Genomic DNA, 24,090 nt, shown 5'->3' with positions numbered 1-24,090 from the left:
TTAAAAAGATTTTAAAGTCACAGCAGATGCTCACTACTTAGCGAGAAGTTAACCCTTTACTGGGACGTCATCCAGATTCAGCATATTCTTCACTCTCAACCTTTTTTCCCTGCGAGCCAATTAAAACGTTCAGTGAAAGTTGGCGGATTCTGGCGTGTTAAATAGGACCGGTACAACTTCTTCTCGCACCACACGAACCGCTTTTGACTTTTTAGAAGGAAAGTTTGACCGAGAAAGGAAGAGGCTCGGTTATATAAAGGCAACTTTATGGACTGATTTTAAACATGATATGACTAAACTAGCCAATACTGGAGTTGTGTGATGTCTGATAGCTCAATAAAAGACTTACAGCCTGGAGACAACAAGGCTGCGTCTCAAGATTGGCCAATAACACTGCAAAATCAATGTTTAAGCTCAAAGGCAGTCTTTGGAAGATGCTAAAAGTTGTGATGAAATCAATACCTCAAGCACATTTTTTTTTTAAAGCCTTGCCAATCAATTCTGTGCCATATACACTGATTAAACAGTTTTTTTTTCTCCCCTGCAACATTGCAGCATGATACATCATACAGTAATGTGAATGACAGTGGGGTGTTGCTGGTGGTAGCTGCAGTACGCTCAGCAACTCATCTCACAATCAAAACCGCATCGGCAGCCTCGTTCACATTCATTCTGAATGACAGCATCAGAGCAAATTGTGTCTGGCTTTAATCTCAGGAGAAATATGTCTGGTGAATCTTGATGAAGGTACGTCTTTGCTACAAGCTCTTTAGATGCTCGTCTAATCAAAGCCGCTGCATGCCGCTAGCCCGCGGCTCCACCGTCGACAGCCCTCGGGGGATTAAAGCTGATTTCCCTTTTGGCCAGAGTCACTTTTGTGGGGGTCCAACTCGCTCTGGCGCCGGGTGAGAGGACTACCCTTGTCACTGATACCTTGCTTACTGTTGTTTGATGCTGGGCATGTCTCTGCGGCGCTCCAGCTCATCTATCACAGTAACTGTGAATGGCGTACGGGGACGGCAGAGGAACAGAGGAAGGCTACTCCCGACCCTCCCTCCTCTCACTATATACTTAGTAATCTGTGCCAACGCTGTTCCCTGAATGGAGAATGGAGACCTTGTGTTCTGAGGCTCCAGATGGGCAAAAATAACACAACACACACCACTGAGACTCTCCGGGGGAATGGAGGGTAAGAGTGTACGACAAACTAGGAAGACTGTGAAGATAATTCAGAAATGACTCACATGTAACCTGATAATAATGCCAAAGACACTCTCCTAATGAGGCAAATTAGAGCGTTTGATGCTTAAAACTGTTAATAAATAATAAATCGGCACGTTGGTGTAAAACTTTCAATTGATTTTTATGCTTATTAAGCCATGTTTTCAGGAGCTTTAATCCATAACATTACAAGGGAATTATAAAAACATCAAATTTAATTGCACATTGTGTATGTACAGCACAGTCTTGCACAAACAAACCACACACTTGACACAAATTGATCCAGCTGACAAAGGATACAGGCCTGTCTGTGGCAAGGAAATAGTACAAATCGTCAAACGCTGGCCATTAGCTGCACAGTTTATTCGCCTCGTACTCCGTGTAGTTTGGTTGTCTGGCACTGAAAGCTTGCAGGGCAGTGAGTATCCTGGTCACGTCTGCGCTGGACAGTTTGAGTCTGTGGCGGAGCAGACAAGCGAACAGATCCACGTGCGGGGCCCCTGGAGGCGAGAGGCGGTTAACCCTGTAGCGCAGCTCCACCAGCTGCAGCAGGGCCGAGTCCTGCGATCCCTGAGTGTACGGGTAGTCTATCTGCAGAATCAGGTCCTGGATCGCCTCAGGGTCAAAGTGCACGCTGTACCCGAACAGCTGCATGCTGTTCACTTTCATGTAGCCGATGTTGTTGGACGGCTCGGCCGCCTCCAGAGACTCGTAGTACAGCGTCACGTTCTTGTTTCCGCCCGTCGCTCCCACAGCGTCCCTGATATTACTCCTCAGGTAAAAATGAACCGTCTCAAAAAAGCTCTTCCATCTGTTTCCCAGAGTCAACGTCCAATTATAGCAGTCCAAGGGGATATCCAGCCTGGTCCGCTCCCAGTCGGGGTATCCGTGCTGACCTATAGGCATGGTCCAGCTCTCTGAATGGCTTCCTCCAAAGGGGTTCACAAACAGCGACAGCGCCGGCTCCACCGTGCTGTTTCTGGTGAGGCAAAACTGCAAGGTGAGTCCGAGGAGCACATGAACTCGGTTGGATTTCACCCGGTTGCTCTTGAGGGTGAGCAGCATCCGTTTCCTCCAGGAGGGATCGAACCAAGTGTTGACGCGCACGTCGTTGCTCACGAACACGGCGTGCAGAGAGATGCGAGGGTCACGCCGCTGCAGCAGGTAGCGCAGCTCCAGATCCTGCAGGTCTCTATCGCTCTCCAAACCCAGGTAGGGGTCGGTGGGGTCGGGCACGGCGGGCCGGCAGGCTCCCTGGGTCAGGGTGAAGCCGGGGTTACAGCTGGAGCATCGCGTTCGGTTCTCCGCGGAGCAGGAGGCACAGCGTGGACCGTCGCCCACTGAGCAGGGAATGAGGCCCTGGCAGGGAGGGTGGTTGTAGGGGCAGGAGCAGCTGCGACTCCCATCGCTGTAGACGCCGACCTGGTTGTTCTCACTGCAGTACAAAATGGAGAGAGCGTAGCTCAACCAGAAGTGCAGAGGCCTGAGGGAGAGACAACAAGTGTTTCAGTGCCGGTATCAGGTTTAGAGACAGCACGCTGCCGTATTGCCTATTATATAATATCTCATTTGTATTTGTCACTTTTCGTGATCATACAATAAAGGAAATGTTTTGCCCAAGAAGATTAATCCTGCCTCTGCTGTTGTTTTGATCTGCGGCAAAAACAATTTGAGCCAAACTCAGACTCAGCTGGAGTTACAGAAGCAAAATCAGATCAAAATGAATATTTTAATCTGCTGAGTTCTCCTTATGTGGCTTAGACGGGTGGCGATGATGCACAGGCTCACATACAAACAGATTCAGCACTCAAACATGTCTCAGAGCTTTACTGTCTTCTTCTGAGGTTTAGATTACTTCTGGACGCATAGTAAGTTACAATGCTTTAAAAAATTCTATTGTTTTAAAGGATAAATAAAAAAATACTAATATTATGCCTCACAGGGATACAAAAATAAAAAGCTGACTTAACCAGGTACTCTAAGCCACTATTGAATTTCCTTTTTTTACAACCACAAGGGGTGTGATAAAGAAGTGTAATTGGATCGCGGACCGAGGAGGCAGTTCTCGCGTTGGAGTAGTACGCTGATGGATTGTGTCATTTAGTTAATTTCCCTGCCAGAAATAGCTATCAACATGGAGTGTTCATGGGAGAGGAATAAATCTGACTGAAGTTATGACCACAGTGATGTGCGATAGGCCGCCGCAGTAGAACATCCAGGTGGAAGTGCTGCTGAAACAGCAGTAAAAAACAGTAACAGTAAAAAAGAAAGTACAAGAATATACAGTATATAAGGGACGTGCATTACCGTCCACAGCAGCTTTAGCTCCTGCATGCGGTTCTGATAAAATAAACGAACTATTAGATGAGAATTTTTAGGACGGCGGATTGATTGCGATGCGGTTTAAAGCTGCAGACGGTGAAACGTGTCTGTTTGGCCAAACACCATCCCGTTTGTCTCCCACCAGCTGGAACAGAGAAGCGGCTTTGCTCCTGTCAGCACTTTTCACCTCACTCCACAACTACTTTTCCTCAAGTGCCTTCTAATAAGTACCGTCTCGCTCTGCTGCTTTCTCTCATAGCCTGCCGCATAAATCATTCTCATAATTATAAGTTTTGGGGAGCACCTTGGGTTAACAGGCTGCAGTATAAATATTCCTCCCTCTTGTTCCTGTCTCGCTTCTTACCTCGGCCTCTGCAGGATTATTTTCGGATGTTTTCGGCACCTCTTGCTAAGGCTGAAGAGCTTGTTAGTGGTGCGGCGAGCTTTGGTGAAAAGCTGGTTGCTACTGGTCTCCAGCTGCCTGTAGCGCTGGAGCAGGCTGGCATCCGTCCTCCACAAGTGTTCCACGACAGATGTGTTTACAGCGTAATGGGCTGGCAGTTTCCCAACAAAGCTTTGGAACTCCTCTGATAGGAAGGAGAACATGAATAAGTAAACTCTGCCCGTGGCTATAAGCCGCAGGGTAACAATATCCAAAAAAGAAAGGAAAAAAAACAAAAAAAACAAAACAACAACAACTCTCAATTCCTCTTTGTTTGTCCCAGAAAATCAAACAGCTCAAGAGGAGCAATAAAAGGCTTGCCAAGAAAGTATGTTGTGTTATTTTGTTTGGAGCTGATCTCGTCAGAGAACAAACTCTTTTCTTTTAAAAGATGTTAGTCACACCTGTTGTCTGTCTGTCTGTCTGCCTGCATATACCTTTTAAAGAAACCGGCCTCTAATTAGACATGAGTGACACTGAAAGCAAAATTGCTGTTCCTGCCATTAACAGTGTGAGAGTAAGACAGGTTGCCATGGTAGCGGTAATCCATCCATCCATCCGGCTGTACCCGCTTATCCGTTAGAGGTTGCGGGGAAGGCTGAAGCTCATCCCGGCTGGCATTAGCCGAGAAGCGGGGTTAGAAACCGGACGAGTCACCGGTCCGTCAAAGCACAGAGGGCAGACAGCCGCTCACAATTCACACCTACGGCTCGTTTAGAGTCACCAATTAAGCTAATACGCACTTCTTTGTGCTGCAGACGGAAGCCGGTGACAGTGCAAAGCCCTGCACCACGATCAGAACCGTAATCATTGTGTCAAACCCAACAAAAAAAACATTAACGTATGTCAGGAAAGTTTGTCGTCGTTTTTGTGTTGATTTGAGGAAACTTTAGCAACCTGTCAGCGCCGCATTTGCATATAAGAGCAGCCGTCTCAAAAAGAGGCTTAATTAAAACTATTAAAAAGCAGTCAGTACCGGCAGCACAGAGGTCAAAGGTGCACGACTGCCTTTAAATGTCAGATCACCTAACAGCACCGTATACAGTCCTATAATATCAAAGCACATCGTTAGCTTTACCATCCAGCTGATTCGTGCCGTCACATTTGCAGCAAACACCCGTGTAAATTGTTGCGCAAATGCCAGTCGGGGCTACTAATCTTCTCCGCGGTGGTATTGTGTGTTTATGGTAATCACAGCAGTGTCTCCAAAACAATGCAATAATGCATTATAGCGTGCTTGGACACGGGCCAGGTTTGCTGTAATTGCGAGTTCATTTATTTGTGTAGATTCCCCCCCCCCGTACCGCTGAGGAAATAAATGTAAGAGCCATTAATGAGGAAAATACAGCGTATACTTACACGTGAGGCCTTCTGAGCCGGTGTCACACATCAGGGCGAGAGCTTTGAACTGGAGCCGAGTCGTAATTGGCATTCGGATTTCATAGTCATCCCCTTAACCCTTTTTGTTTGGACAGATTTATGCAGAGGTTGCTTTTTCATCACGAGAGGATTAAATTATGATTACTGTAAATTAATGACATGACTTTAAAGTAATAGTTTGACCCTTTTGGGGCCAATAATTAGCTTTGCTTTGCAGAAACAGCGGGAACGAAGCGGGGAAACAGCCAGTCTGGCTCTTTGCAAAGGCAGTGAAGTCTGTCTGCCAGGATCCGTCCTTGTGGCTCTTTATTAAATTTGCACCATCAAATTGCACCAAATGCTCTCATTGTCCATTTTGTTTGATTAATAAAGAACTAGATAATTGTCTGACAGGTTAAATTGCAATTGCTGAAGCTTGAGCTGTTGAATTTTATTTTTGAATAAGAAAAAAAAAAAAACAGACTTGATTGAAACTTTCCATTTCTGTGTTTTGTTTTTACCAATATTGCCTGCAGGCCGCATTATTATTATGCAATAATTTATGGGCTGCATTAGGTTTTTTCATACATATGTGAACATTATTCACTGACGTATTGTTTCTGTTTCAATCTGATTTCTTGGCTTTTTTTGTTTTGCCTTCATTTAGTGGAGACAGACAGAAAAATGTTGGAAAAGAGAGCAGTGGATCAACGTGCCGTAAAGGTCCAGGTCAGCCAGGAATTGAATCAGGGACTCACTGCTTGAAGGAATTCGCACCCATGTGGTTCATCCCCAGCTGCTCAGCTGTGGGGAACTGTTATTGTTGCTGTTCGGATTAAACCGCCTTCATACCTTTTTGAGTGTGACTGTGACCCAGAAGGTGTGTGGGTGTATAGCCACATCAATAGCGGAATTAAAGTAAAGATAACATTATTATAATAAAGTTTTAGACTATAACTTTATTAATGTCAGAAATATAGAGTTGCCTAGAAACTAGACTCCCCCGGCTGGCGAATGGTACAGTCCAACTACCAGCGCAAAATACCGAAATGGAAAAATAACATTTTTTTTGGTTCAAAAGTCTAATTGTGAAGCAAAAACCCAAAAGTAAACAATTAAAAATTTAAACCGAGGGAAGATTATGCACTTGCGAAGTAATCAAACAAAAAGGATAATAAAAGTTTTAATCCCGTTTTTCATTTGAGTCACTTTGGTTTATGCAAATTTGCACAAATAACTGCACAGAGCTGCAGAGACTCTACCTGGACCTCCACAGCTCACAAAGTTTCTGTTATTGCAGTTTGGTTTTTGTACGAAATAAACAAACAGAATACGATATTTCCTGTGGGCTGCAAGGTGACTCAGCGGTTAGCACCATTGCCTCACAGCTAGAAGGTCGCCGGTTTGTGTCCCGGTGAAGTTTGCATGTTCTCCCCGTGCAGCGTGGGTTCTCTCCGGGTTCTCCGGCTTCCTCCCACAGTCCAGAAACATGCTGAGGTTAATTGGTGATTGTAAATTGTCCGTAGGTGTGAATGTGAGTGTGCTTGGTTGTCTGTCTCTAAGTGTAGCCCTGTGATAGGCTGGTTACCTGTCCAGGTGAACCTGCCTTCACCCTGAGTCAGCTGGGATAGACTCCAGCCCCCCATGACCCTAGTGAGGATTAAGGTACAGAGATGATGGATGGATGGATAATAAAAGTTTTAATCCCGTTTTTCATTTGAGTCATTTTGGTTTAATTTGCACAAATAACTGCACAGAGCTGCACAGACTCTACCTGGACCTCCAACACATTTCTAATATTGCAGTTTGGTTTTTGTGCGGACTGAACAAACAGAACACGATATTTCCTGTGCATCTTTTTCGCTGTGTGCTGCTTCACGGCGCTTTAATGAGAACAGACGGACTTGTTAAAAACTAAAAGCAGCCCTCAGCACATTCAGGGCATCGGCACCATCATCTGATTTGACACGATGACTGACGGGCCTCCTGATTCGGCGCCAGTGTTTGACAGTCAACAGCGCGTTTAGAACAAAAACAAGAATCGCTCCAGCTCTTAAATTCAAGTTTAAATTTGTTTGGTTTTGGAGGTGAGGGGGTGGGGGATGACCTGTTGTCCTGCATACCAGCTTTGTGAGGCAGATTTCTTTTTTTTTTCCTTATAAAAACCAATGTTCCATCTGTGTTTTTTTTATTTTAGTTCTCGTGTTTTTTTGAAAGCACCATTCAGGCTGACATTTTCAAGTCCCATTTCAGAGGGTCAAAGTGAATTAATTTCTGACTCACCAGACTCTTCAAACTCCTGGTTGGTCAGCCTCCAGGCGTCTCTGATGCGCAGCAGGTTGTTCTCCAGAGTGTCCAAGTCTGAGTGGGGGCAGTTGCATTGCGGAAAGTCCGCGCTGCACTCGCACCAGCAGTCGCTCTTCTGGCAAACAAACTGGCCTTCGGATTTACAGCCAATGTAGTCGAGAGCTGCCTGAATGAAGCGGCTCTGTAAATACTCCGGTAGGATGACCTGCAGTCCTGTGGAGTGTCAAAGACAAGATATATATATAGAAAATAAGTGCTCACCAACATATAAATGATATTTTCTGTTCTCCTTGTCGTCTCCAAACCCCGTTAAAAAGCCAACAATAGATGCATCCTTTTAAAACAAGCATCATCTATATATCTTGTTAGTCCTGTTGTCTAGAAGCTATTAAGCTCGTATACATCATCCTGCAGCTGCAATTATTCACAAGAAAATCAAACGTGTGTTAATCTGCTTCTGAAAACAGTCCCCCAGAAACTCACTGTTTACTGCTGCTTCATAGAATTCAGCTGTTTTATCAAATTACCGGCCACAAAATTATAGATTTGTGCCCACATTTTCACCCCTATGAACTCCACACTCTGCCAACAGGTTTAAAAGGCACGTTGTCTTTTACAAATTGCCAAAATCACACTTGCATTCTTCAGAGCCAGAAACTAATCGTTTGTGACGAGCCGTTCTGTCGGAAACCGAATCCAAGCTTAAACTAGCGACACTGTGTCAGAAATATTCCACGTCTACCAAAAATGTGAACATCTGCACAGAATCAGTCGCACTGGGGCTATTATGCGTAAACAAAAACTACCACATGACACAAATCACGGGACAGGATTGGCTGGCAGTGACACATGGCACCAGGGATTTCCGGCTTCTTTCTGGTGTTAGCGCTGATGCACGCTGACAGTTTTTGACAGTGATAATAACATTTTTATGCTCTATTAGGGCTGGGCCATATCGTACCATGAACTGGTGTGAAGTTAGGGGATGATGTGAAACTGAAATATAACATTTGAGTAAAACGTGCAGCGCCATTGTTTTGGTCCGGTCTCATGCACATGGAACAAGAAGCACGCCGGCGACCGAGGAGGAGGGTGAATGCAGTGCTTCGACCAACACAGTAGCGCTAGACCCGGATATCTGAGTATTTGGTCGTTGTAGTTTTGTCTGGATAGCAAATTTGAGATCCAAACATTCGCTGGCCACTGCCGCTACCCCCCAGTTTTGAAGTATTTTGTCTGGCGTCGATTATATCGTCAGTTATATTGTTATCGCTAATTTTCCCATTTATATCTTGACAAATATTTTTGGCCATATCGCCCTATGCTCTGTACTGTTAAATGTTACCTACATGTAGAAAACAACTAGCTGGACCGATCTAAGCAATAAACCCAAAATCAATATCTTATCATCTGTTAATTCGGGCTGTATCTCGGATATAGCCTGAGGTCTAGTGCGACTAATTTGGGTCACAAATAAAGCATTTGCATTAACCAGGTTCTCTAAAAACACAAAATTCTGAGCTTCTCTGTGCCTTTTGGTTCTCTTTTGGAACCAAAAGTCACCTGACACAAAAAAATCAGGGACTTTCCGGCCGAACCGGGCTGAACTGCAGGCTGTGTACAAACAGAGCACACTGGAAGAAAGTATTAAAAGTAAAAGTGTGAAAATATCAAAAATGTTCCCCCTTAATTATCCATTACACCTGTGCGAACTTTAAACAATGTTTTTGATTCCAGATTTAGTTTTTAAAATTTTTCTAAAACAAAGCTTTAAAGAAATTCAGCTTTTTGGCATTACAACGATGTTACGCTGCATAACAGACATTTCTGACTTCTCTCTGTTTCTATCCATGGCTGTGCTGTTTCCATAGAGCTGCAAGACTTTATTTGCTGTAGTGAAAAATGAGCTCACAGTGAGTAAAAATATGACCAGAGCAAAAAAACACCCAGAAACTACTCGGGGGGGTTCAAAAGTGTAAAGGCTGAGTTTTAACTATTGGGCTTCGTAATTGTTCAGAGATGGACTGACCAGCTGTTGGGCCTTTTCTTGGGATTTGTTAACAATAAGAGAAATTATAATAAGGTTTCTCTAAAGCAATAGCTCTGACTTTGAGCTTCTTCCGACTTCTTGCAGAGATGTGAGGACGATAAATATTAAGGCTACTGGCAGCAGCTGCTCCACTTAGCTCACTTGAGTCAGGGGGAAACAGCACGCCTGTCTAAAGGTGAAGAACCTACCACCTACCAGCAGCTCTAATTAACATGCTGCAGCCTGTTTATATAATTCATATGAAAAGCAGTGTGAAAAAGACAAGTTGTGGTTTTAGCAGGCAGACAGGCATGAGAAGAGTATCAGACGCCTCATCTAATTCTGCCAGAGAGAGAGAAGGGGGAATGTTTTCCAAACAGGAGAGCGTAGAAACAAGTCATGGTGTTGGATTTACCTTGCAGCTGAACCTTGTTTTCTGGACTGTGAACCAGCACCGAGCTCACAGTGTCCAGATTGTCATAGTTGCTGCATCCGAGTGGCCCAGTTCTGGTTTCAGTCACCTGCAAGCACATGGAAAGAACACAGCAGCGTGACTCGTTCTGTCATTTCGTTATGCAAGTCTAGCGGAGACACAGTTCAGCCGAGATGGTTTTTCTCAGACAGCCGCCACTCTTCTCTCATAACCTGCATGTTTCGACTCCTTCTCCTTGTTTTAAGAAGAGAAGAATGCACAAAGTGTCATCAGAGGCATCTTAAGCCTCAAAAGGATTTGGAATGCTGAACGATGAGTCACTGTGAAGCAACGGCGGAAAAGGTCTTCAATTAAAACAGAATCATTTGTCCTGATGCGAGAAGAAATCAGCTGAAAAACTTTTAACTGATTCACATCTCGGCTTATTCCTGAAAGTGATTAATCTCCATGTCGGAGTTGTGCGTTCACAGAGACGTAAATACATAACCTGTGCGCTGCATTAGCATATGTTGTTTTTTTTTCTTTGCTCTTTCCTATTTCTCACCGTGATCCCGGACGCCATATGTGACTTTAATAAATGGCCACACGTCGCAGGTGCTGCTGTACATCGCTCATAAAACGAAGCGCTCGTCTGCCCCTGCCCCTTCCCTTTTCTCTCGCTCTGATCTTCAATCTGTCCGAACTCCACACCCGCCGCAAAGTGGCAAATGAATGGAAGTCAGCCCCGGCTGGAAATTAATGGAATGATATCTTTAATCCATCAAGCTGATGCATAACCGGAGGAACACGTTCTCATTTGGGGGGGCACTTGTCTTCATCAGTGGCTACTCGCTTTAGCATCTACGTTTGCCCCCTCGGGCTGATTAATGCGCTCACTCTAATAGCCACTTCAGATGATAAAATGCATGATTGGTGTTTTATGCTACAGGACGCGCAACCGCTGCTGCTCTTTAAAGCTCGCTTCCCGAGGAGGTGGAAGCTCGTGTTTTTTACCGCTTCTTTTTCTGCCGCCAGAAAACAGTCATTTAATTGGTGTGCTAAAGGTGGTAACCTATGAAAGACCTCATTTATCAGATGGTGATAAGAATCACACGAAATGCTTCTTTGTGCATGCTAAGAGATTTGTAATTTTTTTGGCCTTAATAAAATAACACGTGAGAGAAAAAGTGTAAAAGCAGATTTGACGGCGTCGCTGCTCCCCTGCAGTCACAACAGGTGAATCTGCTCGTGTCAGGCCACTTCTGTAAATAAGCATTTGTTCTTAATCCCACCTGATTAAAGAAGTTATGGGTAGAAAGTCCCTGAGCTGGTATTAAGGGATTTGTTTGAGTAAGTTGTCTTCAAGTTAAGTTCTCAAAGTGTCACGAATTAAAACTTTGCTCTACATGTATGTCAGCGGCAGAGAGTCACAGTTATTTAAATATTTCCATTTTAAGTCACCGTATACTTCTATTACACCACAGTGAAGGTGGAAACGCTGTGCATTTTTACTACACTGCATTTATTTTAAAGCTACGGTTGCTCTTTTATCTATCGAAATGCAATCCATATGGTCTATCAAAGGGATATGATTATACATTGCATCAGCTTAGATGCGACTACACCAGGAATATTGGTCACTCAGAGTGAAGATGCCTTGAAGAGCAAATCAAAACCGAATTCTTTATGTTACATTTATGTCACATCTGCATCAAATCTGCAAAGTGAGAAGCTAAAAAAAACATAATTTTAACTGGTGATAAGTTGTTTTTAACCTCTTAACAGTCACCAGAAGAGTTTATTACTCAAAACGAAGCTCAACATAGTCAGGATTACTTAGCTGGCTCGACAAAACCCAAAACTGGGTGGTCATCAGCTTTCTCTCTTTTTCAGGATATGTGCAAGCTATCTGTTTTTTGTGCATTTAAAACAGACTAATGGCCTGTTCAGTCAAGAGAAACGTGTTTTCATGAAGCTATGGAGAATATGAAAAATGCATAAAGCACATTTACTGCAAATGATGCAAGAGAGGAACAACATTTTCAGTCGATAAATTAGCATTCGCCGCGTAGGTTAACGCATTTCTTTTACCGCTCGGTGCACTTGACATGACAGCTGCACGTTAGCGCTCTTGAACTCTAAACTTCATCCATTTAAACATGATATTAAACGAATGCGCTGATGGTATGGATTGAACGTTCTCTGAGAAATACCAACAGACTAATCAAGGTTCTAATCGGCGTGTGAAAGCAGTAAATCCGGACCGAACAAAAGCGATGCATTTTCTGCATCACAAATTGAATACGTGTATGTTTCCATGGCAACACGACACATGCAGTTTGCGGCACCGTTCTGTGGGATTACTAACGTACGGCTCAGCGATGTTTGCAGACACTGAACGGATGGATTGTGTTTCCTATTGCTGATTTAAATCCCAAACTCTGAACCAGGATAGCTGCGCAGCATCAGTTACCATGGTGACGTAGCAGGTTAAACGAGAACGACGAGAACATGCTTCCCTAACCGACCCGCTTTGTAGTCCAGCCATCTAGGGACTAGTTTAAGCTGATTCAGTGCAGCTTGGCCATGGACGCTAACCTCTGTCGATGTGGACATGCTACTAATGTTTACATCGGTTTAAAGGTTTTACAGCTTAACCGACCACTTCAACCCTTTTCTCCCATAAGACGAGGGATGTGGGATTTCACACAGGTATGTCGGGGTTCTCATTGTTGCGGCTGGAAGCAGCATGTCCTGGTTGTTGTTATTGACTTTACTGTGTACAGAGAAGCCGTGTGTTTTAGGCTCATTTTCAGAAACTAGAAGCTTTTTCTTGTGGGGAGGCCATTTTAAAAAAAAATTAAATAATATATTTTCATAGCAGGTGTTTGACTACCAGCATAAGTTTGTATTTTGACTTAATAAACACCTCTAAACTCTTTGGTATGCAACCGTACGCTGAAGAACGCTGGATCAAAGTCGCAGTACCAAGAACTTAATACAACTTAAACACAATAATGTGTGGAGGCATCAAGTCTGAAGTGATTTCTCCACCCTGAGTGAGTCCTTTGTGAATGTTCAATAAGTTTAACAGAACCAAGCCAGCCCGGCTCGATGCTTCATATCGGGCCGTTCCCACGTGTGAATGCTGGAGGCTAACAAACCGTGAGGCAGCAGAGCAACACCTTCCGGCGCAGAGCATACAGCTTCTTCATTTCCCACCGGACTGCTGCCGTATATACACTTTCCTTCCTTCCACGTACCCGTATGGCGGAGGATGCGATCTGGAGGTGGTGCAATCTGCGCAGGGTGCTCTCTCTGTCTGTGAAGTAGGAAGCAGCCAGCTGGTGGAGGGCTTCGAGGGTCACCGTCCCCGTTGCATTCGACTTCCTGCTGCTGCTGCTGCCTCGGCTGCCCTCGGGCCCCGAGGCCGAAGACTCCTGGCTGAGCTTCCTTTTGTCCACAAATATCGTCAAAGACTCCTCCCCTGGTGACAGTCGGGCAGAGAGAGTGAGAGGTTCATTAGCTCTGACGGAGCAGCACTAATCACCTTTCATTAGTATCTTTTCAGATATCGGATAGAAAAGCGCAGCGGTGATTAAGTGCTGTGGGGGAACTGATGGTTTGGATGATTGGAGGAAAAGGCGCAGACAAGGTCTCTGCATCTATTAAACTCCTTATGAATAAAAAGGACTTATTCAAGATCATTGATCAAGTTTGCTTAATTATTTTAATTAGCCTAATTAGAATGGCCAAAAATTACATAACAAACAAAGCAGACCTCGGGTCAGCGCTGCCTCCTGTAAACACTGCAGCAACGCCGCTGTCACCTGAGAGAATCTGCCTGTTTCATGAAGTGTTTTCAGACTTCTGACATTTTGTTTGAAGTGTGCTCTTGAAGAAAAGTCCTAACATTGAAAACCACAGGTCTCCTTTTTGAGAGGTGATGTCACTTTTCTCTAACTTGCCTCATCTTCTATTGCGGCAGCTGATTTTCCCAATTTTCTCAGTGTAACTTCAGAACTCCGTGTTCTCGGGTGAATCACTACATTCACCAAAGAGGTTATGAAAAAGGCCCGTTACTAAATGGCTGAGTTATCAGTGAAACACATCTAGTGTCTGAGGTTTTCAGTCAGAGGAAGGATGAATGTGTCCGCAGCAGATGCTCTTTATCAAATCTTAACAACCTCAAATCGTCCCTTAACTTTAACGGCGTGTCAAGGCCGTGTTGTCAATACACGTCTTATTGGCTTGATTCCCAAACGTGTTTGTCATCACCAGCACTGACAGCATCACTCCATATAGGAGGGTCTCCATGGCTGCAGCTCAACCTCTGCACCGCACAGAGAGCAGGAACATACAGCGAGTGTATAAATACACGAGTAAACACATCCACCTCCACACACGTCCTGGTCAAACAAAGACCAGCGCCTAAAATCTTCTGTTGCAATAACTTACACTGTTAGTGTTTCTTATTTCCCTGCAGATGTGTTTTCCTCAGAAGTCGATTTAACCTGTCCAAGGCTTCCCAGTTTGACTAGAATAAAAAAAAAAAAAAAAAAAATCTATCTGTCATCTAATTCTGTGTCTTTGTTATTTCTGATTGCTACCGGAATACCTGCGCTAACCTGTGAAGACGCGTGACACGATGATAGGAACGACGAGTCCTGATGAAATGTGAAATTTGTGACTGCCATCAAGAATGACAAGAAGTGTTTTCTTTGCCAACATCCCTTTGGTAACAAAAACTGCTTTGTAGAATTTTATCTGCCACTGTTTCTGGTACCGTAATTTCCGGACTATAAGAAGCTACTTTTTTTTTTTACACGCTTTGAACACTGCGGCTTAAACAATGATGCGGCTAATTCGTGGATTTTAACGAATTTGCCTCGAGAGCGACAACGACAGAGAGACCGAGGAAGTGTGTGACGGAGTTATTCTGAGGCTGTTCAACTCCGACACAGAGGACTTCAGTGGTTTTAGTGCAGGAGGAAGATGAAGATAGCGATCAATGACTTTTCCTGGTCTGCTGCTGTAGTTTTTATTTTCTTAACCAGCTGTGCTACACGAACTGTTCAGAAAAAAACATTTGTGTATGTTACCGCTACATGTTTAATTAAAAGGTAAAAAAATCTTTCTGTGTAAATATCTCATGTTCCAACGTGGACACCTGCAGCTTATAGACAAGTGTGGCCTGTATATGTACACAACTGGTTTTCTTTTTAAAGTTAGTGGGTGCGGCCCAATAGTCCGAAGTTTACGGTAATTCCATTCATTCCAGTTTCACTTATATAGCTGTGATTTGCAAAGTCATCTTAGGGCACGTCATGTCGTAAGGGTATACTTATGTTGTAGTGAGAAACCTAACAAATCCAACGAAACCCTTTGAGCAAATGGGGAAGAAATAAAAACTCCCTTTTAACAAAATAAACTGCCAGAAGAACCAGGCTGAGGGAGGGCAGACGTCTGCCTCGACTGGTTGGGGTGAGGCGGGTGTTTCGGTTTTTCCATCGATGGACAACTTTGTTTTGTGAGGTGGCTGTGGCTTGGGTGGTAGAGTGGGTTGTCCTCTAATTGCAAGGTTGGTGGTTCGATCCCCCGCCCCTCCACAGTGGAAGTGTCCTTGGGCAAGACACTGAGCCCAAAGTTGCTCCCAATGGCAGGCAGCAGCTTGCATGGCAGCTCTGTCACCATTGGTGTATGAATGTGATCTATATTAAAAGCGCCTGCTAGATGAGATTGTCAATTGGTTTCTTTAAACTCTGACCACTGTTGTTTCCCAACCTTATCCAAGCAATGCTGGAGCTTTCTGCAAACCGAACGACAGTCACACAAAAAAACAACCCAGTCATACCACATGGGAGCTAATGCGTTTAACCCTATTCAGGACTTCCATGTTGACTTCCGGGTCTTTCAGGGTTCACTGGACGCCAAGAAAGAATATGTGCAAAATATTTGTTGGATAGACTTTTATACTATGTTAAATACATTTTCTGATAAGTTGGCGTATTTTTGGTTCCAAATGCATGACAAATGTCCCTCTTTTTATATTTAAAAAACAATATCTGTCACCTAAACCAAATGGCCCGGGGTCCGACAGACCCCCAAAGTCCTGAACAGGGTAAAGCAGTAAGTCCTGAGTCTAACTCTCGGTGCTTCCTTCCCCCACATTTCCGGTCTCCTTCTGCTGCCATTGTTTAATAAAAAATAATAATAATGCCAAAAAAAAGAAAACAAAAAACAACAAAAAAACAAACAGTCATTCCGAGCTGACATCCCTGTCGGCAGGATGACATTTGCCCTGTTCGGAGCATCCGCTCGCCCACTATATGGTGAATCAGCCGTTTTGCTGAGATGTTTTTGAATTCTCAGCAGTGGATTTCAACCCACTATACTGCGCACGGCGGGAACGTCATGAAGCACACCAGATGTAGCGCGCAGCAACGGCACCGACATCCCTCGACTTAAAGCATCAGGCCTGTCTCTCTGATGTCAGAACAAGAAGAAGAAGACAAAGACGGTTCGGCATCAACGTCGGCCGCCGGTGGAAGTGATTTTCACTTTCTGCCTGGTGAGCGTTCACTCGTCTCAACCGTTCAGTGGCTCGTCTCTTCCTAAGCAGCAGGATTTTGAGAATTACAGAACAAAATGCCAACTGAAACCATGTGCAAAATGTAGTTGTTGGGTCAAAACTGCAAATATTACCCTGATGCTTTTTAAAGCAGCTTGTTTATGAAAAGAAAACTGCACCTGATCTATAACAACAGCTGCTTTAGAGACCATTTTAATGCATTTGACTGCTTTGCATGGATAATGTTAAATCACAACTAATTTATTGAAGCTTAGTCTGTCCTAGCAGAAGTATTAAAGATGAGCCTATAATTGGATAGTTGCTGCTGCGGTCTCGGTCATGCCTGTTCAGTTGGTTAAAAGTATGCTGTGAATAAAGGTTCCACGAGCACAAACTTGGGTTGTTATAAAGTTGTGTTTTTCAGCGTTGAGGAGAGATGTGCCACTTAAAACTTATCCAAAAATAGCAACGTCAGGGTGCCCACGTGCCTCAAACGCTCCGCAGATGTTCTGACGTTTGTTTGTGCGACGGAGATAATAGCCGGCGCATAATTATGTAGCGTAGTCGTGTAGCAACAGCCGTCTGCCCTGAACGCTGTGTAGAGGCTGAGTGGACAATCCAGACACAGCTCTTTGTCAGAGCTTTCCAGAGCGATTATATGCATTGGTTGCAAAACTGAGCAGAAGAAAACGGAATTGATTTGAAGAAAGAAACCAGAAACAGATTTCTGCATCCAAGCTGCACATTCCTAAACACCATGACCTCTATCCTGTAACGTTTTGTGGGTCTGCAAACATCCACACAACTATAGTCGTGACTCGATAATCCGACACTAAATGTAAAACCTTCTTTTATGTCGGATATCAAGGCTGTCGGATTGTCAAGACGGAGGTCGAGATACAAGGAAGGCTTGATGCTGGAAGGCTCATTAGTTGTTAATTATTGTTGTTAGTTGTTATAATAACTAGTAGGGCTGGTCCCAATAGAACCTTCTGCTCTCTGGATATTGGGTGCGGTCGGGGGACACTTCCACCCCGGGGCAGCGCTCTGACGGGGTGGAAGTGTCCAGAACACACAGGCAGTACTTGGCTGCTGATGCTAGTTTAGTTAGCGCTCACACTTCTGTTTCCACCATCGGCGGCGGTGGGGGAGTGGCAGATACGCTCCACCGTTACCATCCATGTTTACTTCCGTAAACACTGAGCACGCTCGCTGTGTGTGTCATCGTCGTGTCCTCTTCTGCGCATGCGGGACACTTTTGGGTCGTATGAAGTTCACACAGCAGATCACATACAAGTCGCATTGAACTGGAAACGTGAAGGAACTCACAAAGAAATCCTCATTTAGCATCAAGTCCTGCAGTGTGAACGTAGCCAATCTGTGGGATTGTTCAGTCAGATAATACGCCATTATCCTGATTGGTGACATCAAATGTCATGTCGGAGTCAGAATCCAAGGCTGTCGGTATGTTAAGGCTGTTTTTGTGGGTTCTGTTGGTTTTTCCTAAAAACCTGTCGGATAGCAAGGTTTAGGATTGTTAAGGGTCGGATTATCGAGTCACGACTGTACTGCCTTCATTTCTGAAGACAGAAGTTATAATTCCAGCGGCTGCTAGACGTCTTTATTAAGCAAACCTTAACACGAGTCATATTTTGTACTGGAGCCGCAAAAGCCTCCACAAACACATTACAAATGTCAGCATGCAACAAAAATCTGTTGCACTCAGGTTAAGTTTTACCAAATCAACTCCGTCGCTCTCAGACTCTAAGTTCAGGTTGAGGCGAGCGTCAAGAGCTCCACTGTGTTATTAAAATGTTCTGTGCTGCATTTTTGTGTCCGCGGACAAAAGCAGACAATTACATCTTTGTGTTTCCTGTGATGAATTTCTTGGATATTGACAGCCCGAACTGTATGTTTTCTGCTGGAGTTTGGCCATTTATTGTATTTCTGGGAATAAGATAAAAGCAAACCTCAAACCTCCAAATAATCCTGAATTGCGTGGAACGTTGGCAACAACAGTTTTAAACTAAATTAGCATTTGAATAGTTCCCTCGAAACAATTTTTTTTTCTCTCCCCCTGCTAACAACATACATTTTTGAAACCCACACTTTCATTTCTCCTAATAATAACACATACTTTGTGCTAATAATTTCTTAAGAAAAGAAAGAAAAGATGAGCCACTCGCATATAAATTATAGTGTTGTTCAACAGCGATCAGGCTCCGTTAGTGGAACCACGCTGTTCTGACAGCAAACAAAACAAAACAGAAACATTTAATCTGTCGCTCCAATTTACTTGTTGTACACTAAACCAGAGTGATTTGATGCTTTCTGTGGGCCAAAAAACACTGATCCAGAAAAATTATTATATGCTTTGTTGCCTGGAAAGCAACAGACGGTAAAATCAGAGCCCCATATGCTGGGAAAAAAAAAAAAGAAGACACAAAATCACATTAGAAGCTGTGTGAATCAGGCTTCGCTTTGAAGCTCAGCGTGCTCTACTGTACCTCCCAGAGTGGCAGAGAGGAGGAAGTGGGTGCCATATTTCTTGATTAGACTCTCTGTAATCGTCTGGAGGGTTGGCCGCCTCCCCAGCTGGCGGATGGTGTGCATGAAGTCGGGGTCGAGGGGCAGAGCCAAACCGCCGCTGCCACCAAAACTGTCCCGCTTCTCCACCGCCAGGCTGTTGACCTTCCATCGACCAAACTCCCTGCAAATGCAACAACAAAACACACACACACCCACAGAGAGACGTTTGCTCACTTTGCAGAGGCCTTTAGTTGCATTTGAGGGCTCTGGGCTGCTGTTTAACGAGCTGTAGGTGTGCAGTGTACACTCACATACATTAATAACATACCATAGATGAAGCTCCTCTCAGGAGCCCTAATCATAAAACACTTTCATCTGTCTTCTTGTTTGATTAAGGCTGTGGTCGCTTATTTATCCACCACAGATATTTTCATTTACACTTCTTCTTGGAGTGACATAAACAGAACCACAGGGAAGCCACGACGAGGCCCGGCTCCTCTCAATAAGACATGAGCTCCCTCGTAAATAAGACTTATGAAACTTTGACGGGCGGTCCCTATTGTACTGAAAAACATGGTATTTCTGTCATGTCAATCTGTTTTTCTGCATCTTCACAGTCACGCAATAAGAGACTGTTATTGACGTATGTTTAACGCTCAAGGGTGGTTAATCAGTAACTGACTTCAATAAAGATCCCAGCACGCCTGCTGAGCTCACCATCAAAGATCAGAAACTGTCTTGATGCCAACTGGAATAACACAGATAACATAACTTTTAGTATTCGGTGGTTAGCATCATCGCCTCGCAGCTACAAGGTCGCCGGTTCGCGTCCCGGTGAGGACACCCGGGATCTTTCTGCCTGGAGTCTCCATGTTCTCCCCGTGCAGCGTGGGTTCTCTCCAGGTTCTCCGGCTTCCTCCCACAGTCCAGAAACATGTTGAGGTTAATTGGTGATTGTAAATTGTCCGTAGGTGTGAATGTGAGTGTGCTTGGTTGTCTGTCTCTAAGTGTAGCCCTGTGATAGACTGGTTACCTGTCCAGGTGAACCTGCCTTCACCCTGAGTCAGCTGGGATAGACTCCAGCCCCCCTCGTGAGGGTTAAGTGGTGTATAGATAATGGATGGATGGATGATTAAAAATAAAACATAAAAAAGGAAAATCTACTCATTTACGAATGTTGTGAAATTTCCCATCAAAAAAATCACAGCGAGCCCACCCAAGGTTCGATATATTTTGCAGTATTAATTGAATAAAAGTGGATCGTTTACTCAGATTTTGCGATACATTTACATGTATTTCTTGTACAAGGCATCCAGGGATCAGCCGACCTTTACACTTGACCTCTTTTCCTTCACTGGATTCAGCAAAGTTTGCTTTAGAGCTGCTACCACTTGACTGAGCAGCAGACGTGTTCCAGCCATTTACTCAGTACTTTAACCTCAATTTCAACCGTGTTCACTTGCTAACTAGTTTTTATGCTCTCTTAATCACAGCCAGTTCTTTTTTTATAGCAGCCCGGAGCCTCAGGCTGTCACCAGCTGCCTGTTAGCTTAGCAGTCACTTTGTTTTTCGAACAGAATAAAAAAAAAAAAACATGATATAATGTGTTTAATGCTGCTGGTGAACACATTTATTTTTTTTAAACTTTTGCATTTGGCTTTCTAGGCTTTATCCTGTGTTAAGTTAACCAGCTGCTGGCACTAACTGTATATTCAGAGTGGTGTTTATCTCTTCCCAGCTCTCTAATTAAAGATCATTAAATAAAACTGACAGAAAAATATAATTGATGAGCTTTTACATTTGGGAGAAGGGAGAGAGGCTTTCACGCCATGACCTCAGTGTTTCTAGAATCGGCCACAGCTTGGATCACAGCTTGTGGCGTCGGGGCTTGTCGAAAGCGTGTCCTGTGCAAAAACTCGATGCAGCAAATCAGCAAAGATCAGCATCGCGCCGATTTGTTATCCCGCCTGTGCTGTTATTGTCCTCCTAAATCTGTGGATGCAATTCGCCAAACCATGATTTATATTCTTTTCTGCTTTTCGGAAATCCCTCCCCAGAGCACCTAGAGTGGCTGAGCATCGCTGTTACGGGGTTTGCAGTTGCTTGCACGAGCTTTAAGTAACTGCTGTACGGGTGAAACAAAAACTTATTGGGATGCAAGGCTGTAACTCCCACAGCGGCAGAGAGGCGCAAAATATAGTCCCACATCATCAGCTGCCATCATTTGTCATCTCTTGCCCTTTGGACACGAGTCTCGCTGAACTCTGGGTATACTCACAAACCGCCTCTCTCTGCCGCCGCCGCTGCTGCTGCCTCCCTCCTTAGCACCAGTTAATGTCTACCTCTCCCACAGTGCTGCCTGCTGCTCTGTGTGCCTCCCCCTCCTTCTGGGAGGCCATCAAATCACTGCCACGAGAAAAATGATCGGCAGAGAAATAATTGGGGAACCGGGACGGTGTGGAGTGTGTCATTACAGCCAATCATCATAATGAGAGGACAGGCTGAGAGTCCGTCTCTCGTGGACAGATGGGGCATTGTAGATCCAGCCCAGGGTTTGGCCTACAGCTATTCCATCAGCATGTGGCACGCAAGAGAGAGAGAGCGAGAGAGAGAGAAGAGAAAAAAAAAAGCTTATGCAAACCCTAAGGCCTACTGTATGTATAGAAAGCAATACAAATAGAAAGAAACAGTGATGAAAACAACTTTGTGAAATGGAAAAAAAAAAAAAATGCTATAAAAGGAGCAGCTGGGAGCAAATCGACAGCTTAATCACATGCTGCGCTCTGACTGACAGCCACGTGATGTTTGCTGTGGTGTTACAGCTATTAAAGAGGTCAGAGGGGTAGGATAGCACTTAAAGCCTCCAGGCTGTTTAAGCAGGAATACCTATAGAGAGAGTATCTACAACCCGATGGGAACTGTGGAAAATACAGTTATGACATTTTTTTTTTTTTTAGGAATAATTGCCTTCAGTGTTTCTACAGCTTCCGTTCCTTATCTCCAAGACGTGAAATAATAAGTCACATCAGGCGGAGGAACTATAAAGTGCTTCGAATGGACTTTGCTGTCAGTTATCATCTTATTACTGCAAGTTTTTTTTTTATATATGCCTCAGCTCCTTCTCATTTTGGAGTCATCTTTAAAAAGCCCTAATCCTCCAACCAGCCTGAGAGGTTCAAAATGTATTTTACCCCGGACACAGACCTGACTGCTGAGGGGCTGAAAACCCCTCAAGAGGTGAGATATCAGCCAGCCAATACAGACGCCGGTCGCCCTCCACAAGCCGAGCTGCCTCTTTGTCACTTTCAATGATTTTCACTAATTATGGAAAACAAGAGGCCTCAAGTCAAGGGACTCTTGGCAAATTGATGCTGCAGGCCTACGAAAGGAAGAGACACAGGTGTCACGGAGAGATAAACACCACAGCTCCAAAGATTCCTGAAACAAGATAATAGAGGAATTGATTTATGCACCTATAGATACACACAAGGATGTTTTTTCTTTCTCTCTGTCTCTCTTTCTCTCTTACTTTGTTAAACCCTTGGCACCAGAAACGTCTTCAATCAAACCTCACAAGACCGCAGGAGCAAAATATCAACACGCATCGACTTTCGACAAAATCACAAACACAAACCCAGCCCGTGTGCGCCTCACACACCGACACACACCCAGGAGTTGCGTCAGAGCGGAAATATGTTGCTTGAATAAAAGCTTGCGAGGATTATTCAGACAAAAGGCAGGCAGCAGCTGCTGAGTGCAGCTCGGATGATGGTGCAGGAGGTCACTGAGGGGCACCTGGGATTAACTCCTGCTGCAGGGGTCATTTTTTGAAACATCAGCAATTACATGAACCATCACATGCAAAAAAAGAAAAAGTGCAGGTGGGATTACATGCTGGCTGGTATTCAGATCACAGGCTTCAGGAGCAAAAGGGCACACTTTGCATCGCTGCAGTGGTTCAGCACTTCAGATCTGCTCATCAGCTTGCAACTAATTTGGTGCAGGTGTGATACCTGTGAGGGCATCCCTGAGAGGGTGCTGGTTTTCATTCCAAACACTTCAGCAGCTGCTCTCGCTGATAAGTGCTCATCAGTAAAAAGATCCTGTCTGAGTGAACACTCACAGCCACCGACCTGAAACTCCTCAAAGAATCACATATGCATGCATTACATACAGAGCAAAAGAAAAAGAAAAAAAACAGCCTCACCTATAGATCTTGTATCTGGTGCTGAAGCCCTGCTGGTACCTCTCCGCAGCTTCCGTGAACTCCAGGGACTGCTGGAAGGGCCCTTTATCCGACAGCAGCCAGCCCAGGGAGCCGGGGGCGCCGTCGCTCTGGCCGGCGGCTGTGGCTCCAGAGGCGGCTGCGGTGGCGGCCCTGGAGGTCCAGCAGCAGCAGAGCCAGAGGCTGAGAGCCGCCCCCTCCCATAGCAGAGACAGCCGCTTATGACTGATTCTCTGACAGCTCATGCTTCTTCACCCAGCGACACCTCATCCTCTCCGGACTGGGAGGACGACAGATATTAGGGATGAAAAAGTGGCGCGTCGTGCAGATTTGGAGGGTTGTCGAAAATTCATCCTAAACCCTCTACATGAGAATCAACACACAAAAACACTACGATCAAGTGTTTTAATACACTGGTTGGGGGGGAAAAAACCCCAAGACGCGGAGCCTACCTGATCTGATTTGGCAATAAGAACCAAAAGGATGCGCTCCTAAGAATAAGTCAACTCTCCCGATCTTGCCAGAGCTGCGAATAAAACAACCTCAGCGACGATCCGATAACGAATCAAGTCCGTCTTCTGTCACTCGCCCCTCCAACTTGATCGCTCTGTCTTTCTCTCAACTTTATTTCGGGAGACGATCCTCCAGCATCCGCGCATCCGTCCGCGCCACG

General features: G+C 44.6%; 1 protein-coding gene across 1 annotated transcript; it reads right to left on the bottom strand.

Moving 5' to 3' along the window:
• Positions 1 to 1,569: 1,569 nt before the first annotated feature.
• On the bottom strand, positions 1,570 to 23,662 carry LOC103362031 (BMP/retinoic acid-inducible neural-specific protein 3-like). Its single transcript, XM_008288316.1, has 7 exons — positions 23,400 to 23,662; positions 19,171 to 19,373; positions 13,356 to 13,579; positions 10,096 to 10,201; positions 7,628 to 7,864; positions 3,908 to 4,130; positions 1,570 to 2,704 (listed from the first exon to the last, which is right to left on the bottom strand). The coding sequence occupies exons 1-7, from the start codon at positions 23,660 to 23,662 to the stop codon at positions 1,570 to 1,572; spliced, it is 2,391 nt and encodes a 796-aa protein (XP_008286538.1).
• Between the last annotated feature and the right edge of the window lie 428 nt (positions 23,663 to 24,090).

Source organism: Stegastes partitus, unplaced genomic scaffold (assembly GCF_000690725.1).
Source record: "Stegastes partitus isolate 25-593 unplaced genomic scaffold, Stegastes_partitus-1.0.2 Scaffold0, whole genome shotgun sequence".
NCBI classification, from domain to species: domain Eukaryota; kingdom Metazoa; phylum Chordata; class Actinopteri; family Pomacentridae; genus Stegastes; species Stegastes partitus.
Note: the sequence above shows the minus strand (reverse complement) of the source record. Positions and strands in the feature narration are given on the sequence as shown.